Consider the following 18,744-nt stretch of genomic DNA (forward strand, 5'->3'; position numbering starts at 1 on the left):
TCATTTTGTGGATTCATTCTCACTTGCTGAAAGTTGAGGAACTCCACCTCCTTCTCCAATCTTGTGAGGAGTGAGAGCCCACACCAACACTCTTGGCTATGGAATGAAAATCCAACCAAGAGCCATGCTTCAATGGTTAAGCTTACCATCTTCTCCATCTTCATTACTATGCTATTATGTATGCTAGCAAAAAGAGTGATGATAAGTGAGGAACTATTTCTTTCTCCTATGGAATGTTTCTTCTTCCTCTTCCCTACCCCCATTCCCCGCTAGCTCTCTCCACCTTCGAAGGTGTTTGAGGCCTTGGGACTGAGGCTTGGGATAGTTAATGCTTTCTACAAGTTTATGTTATGCTTGTGATGCATGAAGCTTTCCATCTTCATTGCATCACATAGGTCACAAGGAACACAAAGATTGTATTGTACCAAGTCTCTCTTGATGGGAGAAACTATAATACAAATGCCTATTGGAGGGGGGACCGGCTCCATATGAATCCGGTCCTCAACTATTGTCATGTTCTCTAAACTCTCTCTCTCTTGCAAAAGTATTGTTCATGCCAAGTTAACTAAGTACCATGTTTATGTTGCTACCATCGATTAAGTTCACCCTCTATGCTCACAAAGTAATCTCTCAAGAGTGCTTCAATTAATTTCCTAATTCCGCTACTCTCAAAGTTCATAGGCCATTATCATTACATTATTTCACAATTACTCTACATGTAAACATATTCATAAATTCTAACTTATATTTCACTTTATGTTTACCTGCATAACATGATTCTTCAAGTTTATCTTGAAGAATTCATTGAATGAATCCGGTAATTGTGGTGCCCCTTCAACTTGTATCTTTTGGATTAAAAGAGAGGCCTCAGAGTGCATATGAGCCCAATATGTTTCTTTCTTCATGTAAGTCCAAAATGCCTTATAATCTTGAAATTGAGGACATAAGGGGCCTTTGGACTTTGTCAGACTCATGAGTTGTAGCAATATTTTCTTCCTACAATACATACAAACTTAAACTTAAAGAAAACATTGAACAAAATCAAATATAGACAAATAAATGCATCCAAAATACCTTTCAGGAGAGATTTTAGAACTTGTAAGGCAGTACAACTTGTCTCTTGTAATTTTACACATGCTTGTATCCTCCCACTTTATGCCAATCAACACTTTGAAGAAATCCTCGCCATTATGGGTATTTGCAATGCAAAGATACTTGTAGCCTCTATCTTTGAGTCGCTCCTCCTCCGCTCTAGTAGCTTTATCTAAACGTTTCTTCTTCTCGGCCTCATCTAAACCAAATGCTTCAATCTTTGCCTTTTCTTTAGAGAGAATGCTTGAAATTCATCCTTACATCATAAATTAATTATGTAACCATAAAGCAATGCACAAAACTATAAATGGAAGGAAGAAAAAAAAGAGTAGTCACCTTCCAAACAAGTTGTGAAATCAATCCACAAGGAGAGTTATACCAAGGAGGAACACCATGATAATATCGGGCCTCTACACTCATCTCAACTTCTGTCCACTTCCTCATTTCGGGTGTCAATCTCAGAATAGATTCTTTGTTGGCAACAACAAACTTTTGAAACATGTACACCTCCTGAGCAATGTTTGGAGTCAAATGAGCTCTAGAAATCCTATTTACAACAATAAATTATGTGAAGTGAATAGTTAGGCATAACGTTTCCTTCTCATGGAGTAAAGCGATGTTAAAGTCACTTACGCATTGGTTGTGTCTAGGGCGAGTAGAAGCTATGCCTCCTTTGCCTTTGGTACTTGTATAGATTGACACCTCACACTCACATGGTATTTCACATTATTATACTCTGTATATTAAAATAACAACTATAAGATTCATATAGAAGCATCATTCACAACAAAGAAATTAGAAAATGTAAGAAAATGACATACTTTCTTTGATACATCTCCACCATGTCTTCAACCTGTGGTTACCATTCCAAACAAGAAATTTCTTACCCTTTAGGTCATTCCACTCTTTTCCAAGAGCTCTCTCAAACTCATCATTCTTTCGACACCATATATGTCCCCACTCTTCAAGGTTGCTTGTTGTCACTTGCAATATCTCTCCTCTAGCACCCTCCATGGAAACAAGAAAATGACCTATAGTTTCAAGATAAGCAGGTGAGTCAAAAGAAGGTATCAACCATTGTGCATCATCGATGGCAAATCTAATTGCTTCATGAGCCACCAATCTACATAGAGGAATAGGAGGCGTAGTCCTTTTCTTCACATAAAACTGACTCAACACATCATTCATCAAGCCAAGAGAAACTTGTTTGCCCAATTGTCTTGAATGTGTCTTCTCTTTACCATCATCCTCTGTCCCATGATCATTGTCATTACTCACCTCTTCATTTTCATCAAGACCTTCTTCATCCAAATTAGCCTCTACAAAAGGAAACAAAAAAAAAACCTAAATCGTTAAAATAACAAAAGTAAAAGTAGTCAATGCTATAAACCATGGCAATGGGTTATACATACCTTCTATATGATTAGAATCTTCATCCACTTCGGCTTGATCATCAATGAAAACACATTTTTTGTCACGTATGTGTTTTTTCGTTTTAGGGGTAGTGTCTAAAGGACGTACACGTTGTCAGGAGTTTTTTGGAGCAAGGGATTGTGCATATGTACATACATATGCATGGTGCATCGAATAAAGGATTTCCCAATTTCCATAACCAGGTGGTTATGTGGGGCCCACGTGTGTACAAGTAGGACAGGGTGTACATAGTGCAGCGATTTTCACTATTATCAGTACCAGTGTGTTTTTTCTACAATAAGGAGGAGTTGGTAGCGCGTAAAACTTCTCGAGGAAGCTATCCGCGGGCCGATGACATGAGGTAAGCAGGTGCGTCAGATGGCATCTAGTGGCGTCAGGAGGCCGAACGGGGTCAATACTTGCACGTGGATGAGTACGGACACAGCTTGGGTGTTTTCTTGTGATAATTATGCAGAAAGGTCATCATGAGGACTGCTTTTTGGGGCCACTTCACGTGGTTGCGAGATGCATTATTGGAAAAAAGCTGAGTGCCAGGTGTGCGAATGATGCAAAAAGGTGACAACTATGCACTGCGAGGTCAGTTTTTGGCCTATTTGGGGTCCGTTTGAAATCATCTAAAAGGCCAAGGGTGACCAAGTAATAAAGCTAAGTGTGGGAACTGAAAAAACAGAGAGAAGACCAGAAAAAACGTGGAGAAGAGAGGAGGAACAGCCGCAGGTGTGTTTTTGCTCATTTTGGAGCCTATTTTGGCCGTAAACTGCTCATCCGAGGTCGGATTTGAGCACTTTGACATTGTAGACTGGGGTTTTGGGCCGTTCTGGACGCGATGGCGCTGTCCATTTTGCCAAATTTCTCACTCTTTTCTTGCTGTTTTTCTGTGTAAGTTCCTCCTATGAGCGAAGTTTCTGCTCCAGTTTGTGATTGTATCTGGCTTCTTTTACCCATATTGTGTGAGCTATTTTCCCCATTGGTGTTGGCCCAAGCTCAATTGTATCTAAACATCATAAATTCTCCTCTTTTGAGCTGAGTTTTTTGGGTGTGTGTGTGTGTGTGTGTGTGTGTGTGGAGTGGGCAAGTGGATAGTCTCTCTCCTCTCACTCCAGAGGTGTGTTCCCTGTCTCGGCCAGGTCTGTTGTCTAAGCCGAGTGGTGCCCTATAGTGTGTGTGTGTATCTTCCCAAGAGTGTGTGTCGGGTCGTTATAGAGGCGCTGTGTGTGTTTTCATCCCGCTCACATTCTTTTGGCGCCCCCACGGAGGATCTTCTTCGAGTACCTTCTGCTTCGAGCTTCAAGCTTCGAGGTTCGGGATTACAGGTTGCAGATTACAGGTACAGGTACAAGTGATTCACACAGGTACAGGTAGCTGGAGTACAGTGATATACTAGCAGTGATGTCACTAGCAGTTGTTGTGGGAATGCATCACTTGGCGCCTATTTGAGCGCATTGTCTGCTGGATTGTACGTTACTTGTGGAAACTGCCATTGTACGCATTTGTGGAGCCATACTTGGTTGTATTTGGCAGTCCTAGCCATTTCTGAGACTTGGTCTGGAAGATAGTCATTTCTGAGACTTGACTATATGCGATTTGCATTAGCCTTCGTGTGAGGGTCGATAGCGTGAGGTTTTTATTGAGCTGGGGGATTCTCAAATGTGGAGATCCTTTCGGTGATACAGGTAGCTGGAGCACCCTTTTTGTGACCTCGCCATAGGCTATGTACTAGTGAGTCCTACTTGATGCTCGGGTTCTATTGTTGACAGTTTATGCATACATAGACAGTCTATATTTTGGGTTCCTACTGCTCTACTTCTGGGGAAACTCTGTCGAAATTTTTCCAAGTTATGATGGCTGGTTTTTTGGTATTTTGAGCCATTTATGCTGTTATGCTGCTGAAATTTTGGCAAAATCAGAGGTTGAGTTAGGTGTGCCTTCTTGGGAGCTTCGTGGTTGGCTTTAATGGATGATCAAAATGGCCCTCAGTTCACTCCTTTTCATTTAACTCAAAGAATTCAGATTAATGTTCATGTGTCCAGGAAGATCTTTTTCCAGCAGCGCATAGTCTTTATGTTTGGGCCAAGAAGATTGAGAGAGATCCTGGAATGTCCTTTGCCTGTTGTAATTCCAATGATCAACTATGAAAACTCATTTGATGTGCATGTGTTTGTCCTTATCTAAAGCTGAGCTCCATTGAAGTTTCTAGGGATTGGGTAGTGAAAAGTTTTGGGTTCTTGCACGTGTGTTCGAAGGGGTTCTCAAAGCATCATAATTTGGGTAGCCATGGCTTTCTCTTATCCCGAGTTTCATGGAAGAAGTGATGAAGATGTGGAAGAATTTTTGGAAAAGATGGAGGTTGCCTGCATTAGCAACCAGATTCATGACCCTACGCAAATGTTACGCCTTCTCCAAATTTGTTTGAAGAGTGATGCACGAGTTTGGTCTAAAGCATTTGAAGAGGAGTTGCGTGTGGCTGATCCACCTGTAAGGTTGAGTTGGGACAATCTACGACATGGGTTGGAAGTGGAGTTTGTGAAGATAGAAGATCCTGACAAGGTGTGGCAAGAAGTACAGGCTTTGGTGCAAAAGGAAGGTGAGCCAGTAGATGCGTACATACGTAAGTTTTCATTGGCATGGGAGCGAATGTGCAAGGCTTGAGCACCATAGGTACCCCCGCCTGACATGATGAAGAAGGACAGGTTCTTGGCTGGTCTTTGGGAGAATATACGTTGGAGAGTGGAGCTAAAGAAGCCTAGGACATATGAAGATGCACTAGAGGTAGCAAGGAACAAAGAGTGGAAGCTGAGGAAAATGAGCCAGTTAGGGGTGGAGTCTTTGCCAATGAGGTTTGAATTTCAGCCTATAGAGTCTTTACAAGGGCGCATGTCAGGGGTTCATCATGAACCAGTAGTTCCTCTTACTACTCAGGTTATGCCAACAGTGGTCACTACAACAGTGCAAGATGATGGCATAAGGCAAGACATGAAGCAAGTGGTTGATTTGATGAAGAATCTCAGCCTAAACATGCTAGGTCAAGTGGGAAATAATCGAGGTCGAGGGCGGTTTGCAAATCAGCCAGGAGGTGAAGAAAGACCTAGGAATGGTGTTGGACAAAGTAATAGTAGGTTTTGGAGGCAGACGCCCACATGTTATAATTGCGGAGAGTAGGGCCACATCAGCCCGCAATGTGATAAGCCACCAAGGATGGGGGAGACATGTATCCATTGCCAAAACAGGTGCTAACTAGGTCGCATGATTATGGCATCGAAATTAAGGGAGATGAAGGAACCAGCGGATTAACCCAGGAGGAAAAGGGAAAGACAAAAGTGCTAAGTGTAGTCACCTTGGAGAAGGCATCAAAGCTAGAGGATACATTAGTGATGCCTATTGGAAAGAGGACCACAGAGGAAAAGGAAGGAAGAAGTGTCCCAGGTCCTAGCAAGAAGAAGGGAAAGAGCCATGAAGGCGAGGATGTCAAGGCCAAGAGGAAAAGGAGAGCTCGTCGAAAGTTTCATGTTTCAGATTTTCCACTAGGGGATGGGCAATTAAGCTATGACTTGAAGGAGGATCTGACGAGCAGGAAGGCAGATGTTACTTTTGGGCAGCTTATAGAGATGGTGCCTAAGCTAAAGCGACAGTGGAAGAGGATGGTTAACCCAATGGAGAAAGAGCCAGAGAGAGGTTCACTGAAGGTGTTGGCAATGGACAAGCTACCAGACATTTGTCCAATAGTAGATGTGTGGCATAAAAGGAAAAATTTGGGACAAGGTTATGTGGATGGCGGAGCCCAAATATGCGTCATAACACACTCATGCGTTGAGAAGATGGGTCTCACAGTGGCTGGGGTGTCAGGTTTTCGGATCAGATTGGCAAACCATCAAAAAGTAAAATGCTTGGGTGTTGTAAACAGCTTAGAAGTGGAGGCATATGATGAAAAGGCAGTGGTTGATTTTCATGTGATCCCAGCAGGGTTGGGAGCATATCCTATTATACTGGGCAGACCATGGTTACGTGCAGTGGGAGCTGTTCAAGATTGGCGACATGGTACGATTAGCCTCTATGGAAAGACAGGTACCAAGAAGCTTTATAATATGGACACAAGGAAACGATTAGAGGAGCTTTATGAAGATGAGGATGAGTCTAGTGATGAAGACTCTTCCACGGTGACAGATGAGGACAGTGATAGCACTACCAGCAGTGATGAGGATGCTGATGTTGCATTTCTTTTGATGGACAAAGAAATCCAGGATATTGGGTTAGTTGCATTTGCGAATGAGGTTTAAGATGAAAGTGAAGGGCCTTATGAAGTGATTGAAGGGCTGATGCAAACCAAGGTTGAGTTGTCAAAGAAGCAGGAATTAATGACGCAAATGATTAGTGGAGACCTCTCAGCTATGGAGAAGGATATATTTTTGCATATGCTGGCTAGTTTTCCTGATTTGTTCATTACTTCATATGAAGAGATCAGAGGGTTCAAGGGTGAAGAGATGCATATAGAGCTGAAAGAAGGTGCTAAGCCAGTGCGGCAAAGGCTAAGAAGGATGGGTCAAGAGCAAATGGAAGCCTTGCGGGTAGAGGTGGACAAGTTATTGAAGGCAGGGTTCATAGTTCCAGTGGAGACCACAGAATGGGTGAGTCTAGTTGTAGTCAGTCCAAAGAAGGATAAGAAGTGGAGAATTTGTGTGGATTTTAAACCCTTAAATGCAGCCACTAAGAAGAACCCATATCCTCTTCCATTCATTGATCAGATCTTGGATTCAGTGGCAGGTTATGAGAGGTACAGTGTGTGTGATGGTTTTTCAGGCTATTTTCAATTGAAGATTGCTCTTAAAGACCACACAAAGACAACTTTCATTACGCCATGGGGCTGCTATTGCTACACAGTGTTGCCGTTTGGGTTGTCAAATGGACCATCTTTCTATCAAGAGAGAGCGAATTGGGTGTTGGAACCATTCATTGGTAGTTGTGTTAAAGCTTTTATGGATGACTTCTGTGTTTATAGCAGTAGGGCTGAACACCATGAGAAGCTGCAGATGGTATTGGCTCGATATGATGAATGTGGAGGACAACTAAATCCAAATAAATGTCATCTAGCACAGCCAAGGGTGAAGTTATTGGGCCACATGGTGTCAGAAAATGGCATTGAGGCTGATCCAGACAAGGTTAAGTCTATTATTCTTCTTCCATCACCTATGAGTACGAAGCAATTGGCAACCTTTATACACAAAGTGAAGTACATGGCACGGTTTATTCCATTGTCTTCGCAGCTTCTTTATCCATTACAGCAAGTGGCAAAGCATGATCCATTGCAATGGGATGACAAGTGTGAAGAAGTGTTTCAAGAGGTGAAAGAGGTGTTAGGGGGTTTGTCAGCCATGCAGGCTCCTGATTGGGAGAAAGTTTTTTATGTAAATCCATCAGTAGGGGATGATGCCTTTGGAGCCATGCTATTGCAAAAGGGGAAGGGCAGCCATTATATGAGGCCAGTGTATTGTGCAAGCCGAGTGAAGTTGGTAGCGGAGAGAAAGTTATCGGAAGTAGAGCTAGTGATGGCCAGTGTAATATTTGCTTGTCGACGATTTCGTCATTACTTGCTACCACGGCCTTTTGTTTTCTTGACGAGTTATGCCTTTTTGCCACAGTTAATTAATGGTATTAACATGTCAAATGTGGTGAAGAAATGGGTAATTGAGCTGCAAGAGTTTGAGTTCTCTTTTCTAGTGGAAGATAGTACAAGGGCTACCCTAGCTGATTTGTTGACCTACAAGGAGAATCCCCTTATTGTTAAGGAAGAGGTGGTGAGAAAGGTAGTTGAAGAAGTTCCACAGATCAACAATGCACATGTGTTGTTCTTTGATGGTTCATATAGAAAGAGCCACGATGCAGCTTCAGGGGGTATAGCACTTTATGATCCAGAGGGGAAGCTAGTATGCAAGAGAGGGTTCAAATTGGATGCGCATAGTAACAATGAGGTTGAATATGCTACATTGGAAGCCGGATTACACATTTGTTTGAAGCATGGGGTTCGAAGGTTGAGCATAAAAGGTGATGCCTTGTTAGTGGTGAAGCAAGTGCTGGGTGTGTGGAAGAGCAAGAACACCTCATTGAAGGAAATGTGCTTCAGAATTAAAGGCCTGTTAAAAAAGTTTGAAGCATGGAGCATCAGACACATTGAACGTGCTCTAAATGGAGAGGCACATGAAGCAGCTCAAGGCATGATTGGGGAGCTATTCGTTTTGATGACCAATTTACCTCTTTATCATGGCCGGGAAAGTTTGGCTCAAGAAGAGGAGTTTTTGCTAACAGGAATCATTCCAAAGGAGATTCAGAAGTCTAAGAAGTATGGCTTTGTGCGTAGAGCATACAGGTACAAATTGATTGGTGATGTCTTATACATGAAAGGGGCTGATCTCGTGTTGAGACGTGTACCTTGGCGGGAGGAGATTTACAGAGTGTTGGAAGAGAATCATGAAGGCGCATGTGGTGGCCATTTTGCTCTAAAGATCACCTTGCATAAGATTTTGCAAGAGGGGTATGTATGGCCTAGTTTGCACAAGGATGTTCACCATTGGTGTAGGTCTTGCAATAGGTGTCAAGCATTTGGGAAGAGAGTGTTGAAGCCAGAGCTACGAAAAACCATTATGGCGTTTGATGTGTTTGAAAAGTGGGGGATTGATGCAATAGGCCCGTTACCTATCACAAGCAGGGGCAAAAGCTATATTTTGACGGCAGTGGACTATCTTTCTAGATGGGCAGAGGCTATAGCAGTAAAATAGATCACTGCAAAGGATGTGGCAAAATTTGTGTATGATGAAATATGTTGCAAGTTTGGGGTGCCATTAGAGCTACTTTCAGATAAGGGGCCAGGATTTAGAGCTAAACTGCTAGACTTCTTATGCACAAAGATGAAGATTCGGCACCAGCATACCACTCCTTATTACCCACAGTGTAATGGCTTAAATGAAAGATTCAATGGTGAGTTGGTACAAATTCTTTCTAAAGTGACAGAGCACCAAGGAAAGAATTGGGATTTGGAATTGCCTAGTGCATTATGGGCTTACCGTACTTCGGTGAAGACAGGTACAGGGTTTACTCCATTTCATTTGGTGTATGGAAAGGAAGCACTATTGCCTGTGGAGGTAGAGTTGCCTGCGGTCAAGATGTTAGAGAAGTTGCTAGGGTCGCCTAGCGATGCATTCAAAGAGAGGCTCTTGCAGTTACAAGAGGTCCAGTTGGATAGGATGAGCGCATTGGAGCATTATGGGCAGATGCAGGATAAGGCTTTGGCAAAGATAAATGAAAAGGTTAAAAGTAAGGGTATCAAGAAACATGACTTGGTTTTGCGCTACAATAGTAAGCTGGACAACACCTTCCAAAAGAAGTTTCAAATTAAGTGGGAAGGCCCTTTCAAGGTAGTGGAGTGTTTTCCAAATGGCACATATCAGCTGGCTAACCTGGATGGTGTTCTACATAAGTCAAGGGTAAATGGGTTGCGTCTTAAATTGTATCATGCTAGATTGATGATGGTCGAGATGGATGAGCTGTATGTGGATCAAGGAGTGTTGATGAGGGATGAGGAGACCTGTGATGCGGCGAGTCTCATATCTCTTTTTGCTGCTGCTGATCATGAATGATCTAGCAGGCTAGGGGGTGGGCAAATTATGTCAGGATTTTTTTTGAGCAAGAGATTGTGCATATGTACATACATATGCATGGTGCATCGAATAAAGGATTTCCCAATTTCCATAACCAGGTGGTTATGTGGGGCCCACGTGTGTACAAGTAGGACAGGGTGTACATAGTGCAGTGATTTTCACTATTATCAGTACCAGTGTGTTTTTTCTATAATAAAGAGGAGTTGGTAGCGCGTAAAAATTCTCGAGGAAGCTATCCGCGGGCCAATGACATGAGGTAAGCAGGTGCGTCAGATGGCATCTAGTGGCGTCAGGAGGCCAAACGGGGTCAATACTTGCACGTGGATGAGTACGGACACAACTTGGGTGTTTTCTTGTGATAATTATGCAGAAAGGTCATCATGAGGACCGCTTTTTGGGGCCACTTCAGGTGGTTGCGAGATGCATTATTGGAAAAAACCTGAGTGCCACGTGTGCGAATGATGCAAAAAGGTGACAACTATGCACTGCGAGGTCAGTTTTTGGCCTATTCGGGGTCCGTTTGAGGTCATCTAAAAGGCCAATGTTAAGGCGGTTACACCGCTAGCGGAAGCTAAATAGCGAGAACTCAACCAACAACAGAATTTGTCAGACGAGGACGGAGCTTGACCCGCAGGCGCATGGAAACAACTAGGTGGGTGTCAAATCACCTACTCGACCTTCTAAGACAATCACTACTAAGGAAATCAAATCTAAGTTCTAAAATACGCAAGTGACTGAAATCCGTACTACGAACAAATGCTATACGAAACAGGATCTAGAATCATTGAATCGATCTCAAACTCAAGGGGAAGTCTATGCACTAGGTAAGAACAACACCCTAAAGACTTGAACTGCAAAATCAACCTATAACCACTCCGTGCGGTAAACGCGTATGAAGACAGGAAGAAAAATACAGATGACCGAAACTTGACCCCGATGGTACTAATGTGTAGCTCTACTCGTTGTGGTTCTATAGATATGCTGCACGCTCTATTTCGACACACGAGTTGGAAGAAAAATCACACCGAAGCTCGTAGGAACTTACCACACATAGAAGCCGATAGCGCGCACTCTTGGTATCTGTGCGTAGCTCTCGCCGTTGCGAACACAATGGCGGTGTCGCTTCTCCAATGGCGGTTCCGTAGCTCGCGTAGCAAGTAGATAAGACTCTCTCTCTCTCTTTCTCTCTCAGACACAATCACGGCGCTCAAAAACTCACTTTGATTAATAATCGAAAAAACTTAGGTTACAAAACTTTGGCTTATATACCTCAGCCTTGGAGGTGAGAACATCTCTAACTAATTACATCGGCAAGTGAAATTACTTCGGAATTACAAGCTGGAAACTCAATTGAGTCCCGTTACTTAATGAATGGCTCCAATCAAAATCAATGTCGGAAAGACATTTATTACAATCAATGGTTACAAAAATGATGAGTGTGAGCAAAAATGTGGGTGTGATCCTCTGCTGGCTCTGCTGGCTCAACACTCCCCCCCTCCGCATTCATGTCGTCCCTGACATGACTTTTATGCTTGGTCAATAAAGTCCTGGCGTCTTGAGCATCTGCAATTGCGATTCGTATCGTAGGTTGCCGATGGTCAAGGTTGGGCCGAATATTTTACTTTCGTGGGTGAAAAAGCCGGTGTAGAAAGCTTCTTCGAATGTTTGCATGTGGAAGCTAGGCAAAAACATAATCCTCTGGTATAGGAGGTGCAACACTTTTGGAGAAGGCTGCAATGAAAGATCATATATCATATGAGTCACTGTGTCGGCCGTCGATAGTAGACTCGAGGTCGTGGCTTTATCTGGCGCGAACACTTCAATGCAAGCTAAGAGAGTCCTGCAAATTTTCTTGAGCATCTGACACGAAAGGTCAGGAGAGCCAGTAAAGAGCTTGATGGTGCCCGTTAGGGTTTTCACCATGTAGGCTTTACCTATTCTCTCTCCTGCCTTTGGTCCTGGCATCCTGGGGTAATTAAGCCAATTTGGCTTCTTTTCTGCAATCCTGCCATGCTCTTTCCAGCTTCTGACTCTTGGCACCGGGCAGAAGGTTGCATTCTCTCGAATCTCCTTTGGTGCCTCCACCAAGTAGATGAGGTAGGCTGGGTATTTGTTCAGCCAACCTTTCCTCCATCTAGGCTGCGAATCTACAATCTTCTTTGATTGTTCCTCTTTTGTGATGTCGCCTTCGTAAAGAGCGACATACTGCTCCTCCTCTATTCTCTTTTTCGTTTTTATCACTTCAAACTTCATCAAAGGGAAAGGCAGGCTGGGTTGCATCCACTCTTCATGGAGCACTTTTGTGTCTAATCCCTGAAGTCTAATGGAGATTAGGAGTCTCCTCTCCTCCATTTCCGCCTTGGCACTCTCCTCTGTTGACTTTGCTATTTGGTCATGGAGCTTTTGTTCTTCTTCTTCAGAGATTCCTGAAGTCGAGGCCACCTCGTGAACTGGGGCTGGATCTTCAATTGTGGTTGCCTCTCCAGTTTCTGGTAGCTCTATGGCTGCTCCACCTGATTCTTCTTGTGGTGTCTCTGTCTCTCTTCTTTGTTGCTCTTGTAGATCTTGGAGCTGTTTGCGGAGGGTCTCATTCTCTGTTCTTAGTGTTTGATTTTCTAAAGTGAGCCTCTCCTCTGCTGCCAATGATCCCTCCGTAATGTGCAACCTTTGCACTTGCTCTAATCTTAGCTCTCTTTGTAAGCTTCGGACCTGGTCTTCCAGAGCTGGTACAAGAGCTCCCTCTTGTTCGGTTCCTGCTCTGCTAGCTCTAGGGGTAGTCCTGAGTCTAGTGATTGTTCTTTCTTGGAGCTCGACTCTTTCCCTTAGCTCAATGAGCTCATCTTTAGCCGCCTCCAAGTCGTCTTCCATCCGCTCCCTTGCTTCCTGTGCACTTGTTACTTCTCTTGAAGCCTCGGCTAGCTGGAGTATCAAGCCGTCTCTCTCGTTTTCCGCGTCGTAGAGTGATGCTTTATGACTTTCAGATTCAGTCATAGCATTCTCTAATTTCCTCTGCAACTCGGCTTCCCTTTGTTTGGCTGTCTCAATCTCCACTTCCTTTGCCATAGATCTTTCTTTGATCTTGCTGAGCAGTTCATGCACCATGTGCATGTCTTTTTCATCTTCATCCGTCAACTCTAAAGCTTTTTCTGCCACCACCTCCACTGGCTTCAGCTCTTCTAGTACATTCTGCTCGTCTAGTTTCTCTTCACTCTCTTTTGTACTCTTTATTTTTTCCTCTGTCCCTCTCAGATCATCTTGTTTTTGTAGGGTGATCCCATAAACTGCCTCAAGGGCCTCTTCTTCAGTGTACCCTATCGCTACCAGATCCTCATAATCGTTTTTCTTTTGCTGAATTGGATCTATCTCCTTTTCCTTGGTCCCGGCCACCGGCTTTTCTATACCAGCCGTGTCCATCTCTACTGTGGTCTCTTCCACAATGATTTCCGTCTTCTTCGGGCTTGGTACATCAGTAAAGGAGGGCTGATTGTCCTCAGTCATCTTGGCTTTCCCTTTGTTTGCTTGCCCGTCTTTCTCTTGAGGTTCAGTAGACGGATCTACTTTCTTCTTCCCCTTGTCATCCTTTTTCAACTCAGCTTTTAAAAGCTATACTTCCTCTTCAGTGTATGGCTCGACAGGTTGCTGCTCCAGTATAGCCTCTGACTCCTCATAAGCTCTAATATATTGATCATATTGATCAACATGTGGTCTGGCTAAGCTAGTTCCAACTTTAGTAGGGTCTGGCACCCACTTTTCTTCAAAGTCCCCCTTTAGAGCTCTTTCCGCTCTAAACTGCTCCACCAGTCTTTCCATTCTTGCCGCTTTCTGACTTTTGGTTTGCTTGGGAGCAACCTTCTTCTTTGCTTTCTTCATAAGCGGCTCATCCACATCCTCTTCAGGTTCTGAAACTATTTCTAGTTTCCTGCTTGCTCTTGTGGACGCCCTCTTGGATACTTCAGGCTGTTCTTCCTCCTCATCGGCTTCTCTAAGCCACTCATTCTGGGAGGGAACCTTTGGCCATTGATCTCTGGCTCCAATAGCTTCATAAGCTATTCTTGTCAGAACTTCAGCTCCTCCTATATACTTTGGCTTCTCGTTGTGCATGGCAATTACTTGCTCGTGGATGTGTTGAGCGTAATTCACCTCTTTTGGCATATTGCTCTTCAATGCCCATGTGATGGTAGTTGCAATGGCATGGGGTGGTGTCGTATACTTTTGCGGTCTTTTACTGCAAATATGGAGAAACTGGTTGTACAGTCGGCAAAGGGTTGCCGCTCTTTGGTCTGCCATATCTCCATAAGTTGCATTCTGTTTCTTGGACCCATAAACCTCTATAGCCTCCCTTCTTTCCCTGACAGAGCTCCCTTTGTTGTTCAGCTTCAATGCATTTGCAATGAGCTGTGGAGTGATCTGTACCTCTACTTTCTCCCCATCTATTGCTGTCAATGTGGCTTTCCCATCCTTCTGAATGGAGGTTGGCAACTCAAACACTCTTCTTGTATCTACACCTGATGGTCTCGAGGTGAAGAATCTGTGCAAGTCTGCCCTTTCCAGGTACCTGCTGATGTTCTCTGACCTGCTATAATCCACCAATTCTTGTTGGATCATCGGTATATCCATCGCTTGCCCTTGAGGATCTCTGAAAGTCCCCTGGTAGATCTTTATTCCCTCTTGTTCCAGTACTGCTTCCTCCACCCAAGTTTTGGTTGGCTTGAGGGTTTCTGCTTGAATGTCAAAGGGTTCTGCTTCTGCAAGAGCATCTTTGATTGTCGGTCTTTTTCTCTTTGTTGCTGATAACTTGGCGGAATCCATGGATCCTGTAACTCCAATTTCAGAAGTTAGCGTCTTTTTAGTACTGAAAGCCAAAATGAAGCTTTTAACTATTCAAATGACTTGAAAATTGAAACATGAGCTATTCAGGGCCCAAGGATGCAGGGTAGGTGAAAAAATATGCAAACTGGGCTCAAAATCATGCTGGAGACATTATACGCGTATGATGTGTTTTGTGTCAAAATGACTTCATATTGGTTGTGCTTGTAGCTGATAGTGTATACATGAGTATCATATGCTTGGATTTGAGTTTGGATACCATTTGGTCAAGTTTTGGCCAGTTTAGTCCAGTTCAGGCTCTTGGCAAAATTTTGAAAGGGAATTGGATTTTATGCTCCAAATTGGATAAAACTTGGTGGTTCACCTTCAAATGGCATGTAGATCACTTCTGTTTGGTGATTGAAGCCCTGAGGTGCCAAAATCACATAGTGAGACATCATACGCGTATGATGTCTTTTAGTGTATTTTTGGACCAAATTTCTCTATAAGCTTGGATTTGGCTTTAGATAGGTTTATTCAGTGGATTTATGAAGTTTAGATAGATTTTGGGCTAAAAATGGCTCTAGAGACATCATACGCGTATGATGTCTTTTTCATCAATTTTTCATGGGATTGGTTCTGTGGACTCCCCATGTACTAGTGAAGGACTATATCTACTCAAATCTTGGTTTGGACTTGAGTATGTTGGATTTGGGCTAAAATAGGCTTTGGATGAAGGATTTTCCCTCAATTGGGCTAATGGGGTGATCCACTTGACCAAATGGTTCCAAACTTCATATGTAGCATGTATTAGATATATATAATGGATGTATGATGTCAAATGAGCAGTTTTGGCTCTGTAAGTGCAAATAGACATCATACGTGTATGATGTCTTTTGTGTCAAAATGGTGCTTTTTGGTTCCAGATAGCTTATAGATGTGTTAATCAACAATCCTACAAAGTTTCAATGAGTTTGGAGTTAATTTGACAAAATTAGGACCAAAAATCAATTTTATGGCCTACTTTGCGTGTTTTTGGTTTTCCTTGGGTTTTCTAACTCCAATTCTCATGATACTTGGTTCATAGGATGTGATTAACATGTGGAATGAGGCTATGCACTCAAATGTTGAAATGGATGTAAAAATCATGCTGTAAGACATCATACGCGTATGATGTGTTTTCTTGAAATGTTGGTCTTTTTGTGCAAAGAATGCTTTGTGCTAGTGCCCTAAGCCCTGCTAACTAGTTTTCAACTTAAAAAGTCATCAGTTTAGCTAAAAAGCCCCCTTATAGGCATTTCAGTCTCCAAAGTCGTCTTTTTGCCTTGGAGTTGAATTTCTTCAACTTTTCTTCTCGAGAGTTGCGTTTCCAGCTCATTGGATATGTTGTGAAGCCACCTATTTGGTTGAACTTGACTTTGGCTCCCCGTTCTCCATCTTTCTCCATTTGGTTGCCCGAAAGCGTCTTTTTGCCTTGGATAAGTGAATCAGCTTTCTTTTGGGTTTTGCTTGCAAACATAAGTCATCCATGTATATTTGAAGCTGCTTGTGAAGTTTCATGTCATTTGGTCGTCAATTTTAGCCGTTATGCCAAAATGACGCTTTGTGTGTCCGCAGCCGAATCGGTTGTTCCGACCTACTTTTGGTGATCCAAACCTGGAGATACTCCATGGTTGCATTGTCCTTGATGTGGTTGAACTTCATGTGAAGTTTCGTGTCGTTTCGACAACTTTTTCCTGTTTGCCTCTTGCAGGCTCTGTTGACCTAGGGTTTTTCAAGTCGTTCTTTCTCGAGCTTTGAGTGTTAGAAAACCATCTTCTATGCTAGGGTAACCCACCTCTAAGTTCTTGCAAGGTTTGGTTAGGCGGTTGTGCCCCTACCTAGCGTTCTTTCCCATTCCCCGTCTGCTCTTGTTTCTTGGTTTTGGTCAGTTTTCGCGACAAAAGTTAACGATAAGCATCAAAAGCTTATGGCAACGAGTCTACCTCTCATGTCTGGTGTCCTCTGAGCTCTCGTAGCAGTCGTAGAAGACCGTAGAAGGTTGGATGCTCCTGTGTGCTCTTTGCTCTCTCCAAGAAGGTAATAGTGGAAATGAGCTTGAAAGTGAAGTGAAAAATACTTAACTTCGGACTTCCCGGATCACTTGTTACCAAATTTGACATGTGCTCCTATCTCGTCGTGAAATGCACTTTAGGATTTGAAATTTCTCAATTTGGACTCCGTTTGACCTGTTTCTGAGAAATCTGTCCACTTTGCCAAAATTCTGTCATTTCGGGCTTTCCGCAACTTTTTCAGAATTGTACCCAATTTTTACCATGGGTTGCCCTTGTCATTAGGACCATCACCGTCTATTCTTTTCTTTTTTTCGATCTCATTTCACCTGCTTTTTTATTTTTATTTTACTTTTATTAAGAAAATCATTAAAAATAAAGGAAAATAGCAAATTGAAGCCAAAAAATTCCACACATACACAATAAATAGCTGGTAACCCTGTGTATATGAATATACACTTATTTGTGATTTCTGGACTTGGATTACCACTTTTTAGCTCCAAAAACACTCTTATTTAGTGATATTTACATGTCTAGAGACCCAAATTCTCTCTTCTTGTTGCAAAACAAGGTATATAAGGGCATAAATATTATCAATATCTGCAATCAAACATAAAAATTGCAAAATCATGTAAGACACTGCCCTTGTAATATAATCTTTGTTTTTCTTTGTTTTTTGGCGCTTGTAGCTGCTTTGTAACTCCTGTATACCTGTATACCTCCCCCCCTCCGAGTCTGAGTCCTCCCGGATGACTATGAAGTGTCTGTGGGCGAAGCAATGTAGTTGTTTTGGTCATAAGTTCCCAATGCAATTGTAGAGCGATGATACAACAGTCTTTCCAATAAAGCTGCTCTTTATTTGATTGAAGGATTGGTGGTCGGGTTTTGGGTTGGTTTTGGCACTTCGGTAGTAGAATCAGTAGATGGATTCTTCTTTGTCTTGTTGTTTTTTTGCACAATCCAAATCTGCTTCTGCTTCGCTTGTGTTTGCCACGAACTTTTTGCAACCCAAACCTGCTTTGTCCTTTGTGTTGATTTCCTCGCCTTGAAATACCTAGGAGTGTCCGTTGATTGTACTGAAGGGAGTTCCTGTTTACAAATCTTTGGGATCCAAATTTGTTTGCTATAGCTTTGTGCCGTCATGAACTTCTTTGGAATCCAGATCTGTTTCGCTGTCCTTGATTGTCTGGAATCACTCTGTTGTCTGGTATTGAAGACTTTGTTTTCCACCTTTGTGTTCTCTGGCGCAACCTTTTTTGGTCTCCATACCAACTTTGACTCCGTTTTTTCCCAAGGTTGAGCTGTTGACTTATTGCTTGTCTTCCTTATCCACTGTTGAGAATTCCTCGTCGAAGAGCAATCCAGTTGTATAGAAACTTTTGGTTGCCATTGCTTCTTCTTTTTCTCTGGTTGTTGTTTACCTTTGTCTTTGGATTCGTCCTTTGGAGTTGGCTCTTTTCCTTTGGTGAACTTAACTGATTGACTTTCACCTTCGTATTTGATAAGCACTGATTTAGAACTCCAGTCAATCATTGCATTGTATTGCTTCTGCCATGGTTGTCCTAGCAATAATTGATGTTGTGTAGCTTGGTCTTCAACCACGTAAAACATATGAGGATACACATACTGGTTAATCTGTATATGTAAAACTGTGCATCCGACAGTTTTGATTGAATTCTCAGAGTAACTCTTTAACTCTTGCTTGGCAGTTTGTA

General features: G+C 42.7%; 1 protein-coding gene across 1 annotated transcript in view; it reads right to left on the reverse strand.

Annotated features, from left to right (window-relative positions):
* Nucleotides 1-800: 800 nt before the first annotated feature.
* LOC147460600 (uncharacterized) overlaps nucleotides 801-18,744 on the reverse strand; it is a 32,791-nt gene continuing 14,847 nt past the window's right edge. The window contains exons 4-9 of the mRNA XM_086499043.1: nucleotides 2,371-2,411; nucleotides 1,914-2,123; nucleotides 1,726-1,828; nucleotides 1,429-1,639; nucleotides 1,075-1,348; nucleotides 801-996 (exon numbers count right to left, since the gene is read on the reverse strand). Coding sequence (XP_086355169.1) covers nucleotides 2,093-2,123; nucleotides 2,371-2,411 — 72 coding nt within the window. The 3' untranslated portion in view covers nucleotides 801-996; nucleotides 1,075-1,348; nucleotides 1,429-1,639; nucleotides 1,726-1,828; nucleotides 1,914-2,092. The remainder of the gene's footprint in view (nucleotides 997-1,074; nucleotides 1,349-1,428; nucleotides 1,640-1,725; nucleotides 1,829-1,913; nucleotides 2,124-2,370; nucleotides 2,412-18,744) is intronic.

The sequence above is a fragment of the Adiantum capillus-veneris genome, chromosome 3, assembly GCF_014529385.1.
Source record: "Adiantum capillus-veneris isolate H3 chromosome 3, ASM1452938v2, whole genome shotgun sequence".
NCBI classification, from domain to species: Eukaryota; Viridiplantae; Streptophyta; class Polypodiopsida; order Polypodiales; family Pteridaceae; genus Adiantum; species Adiantum capillus-veneris.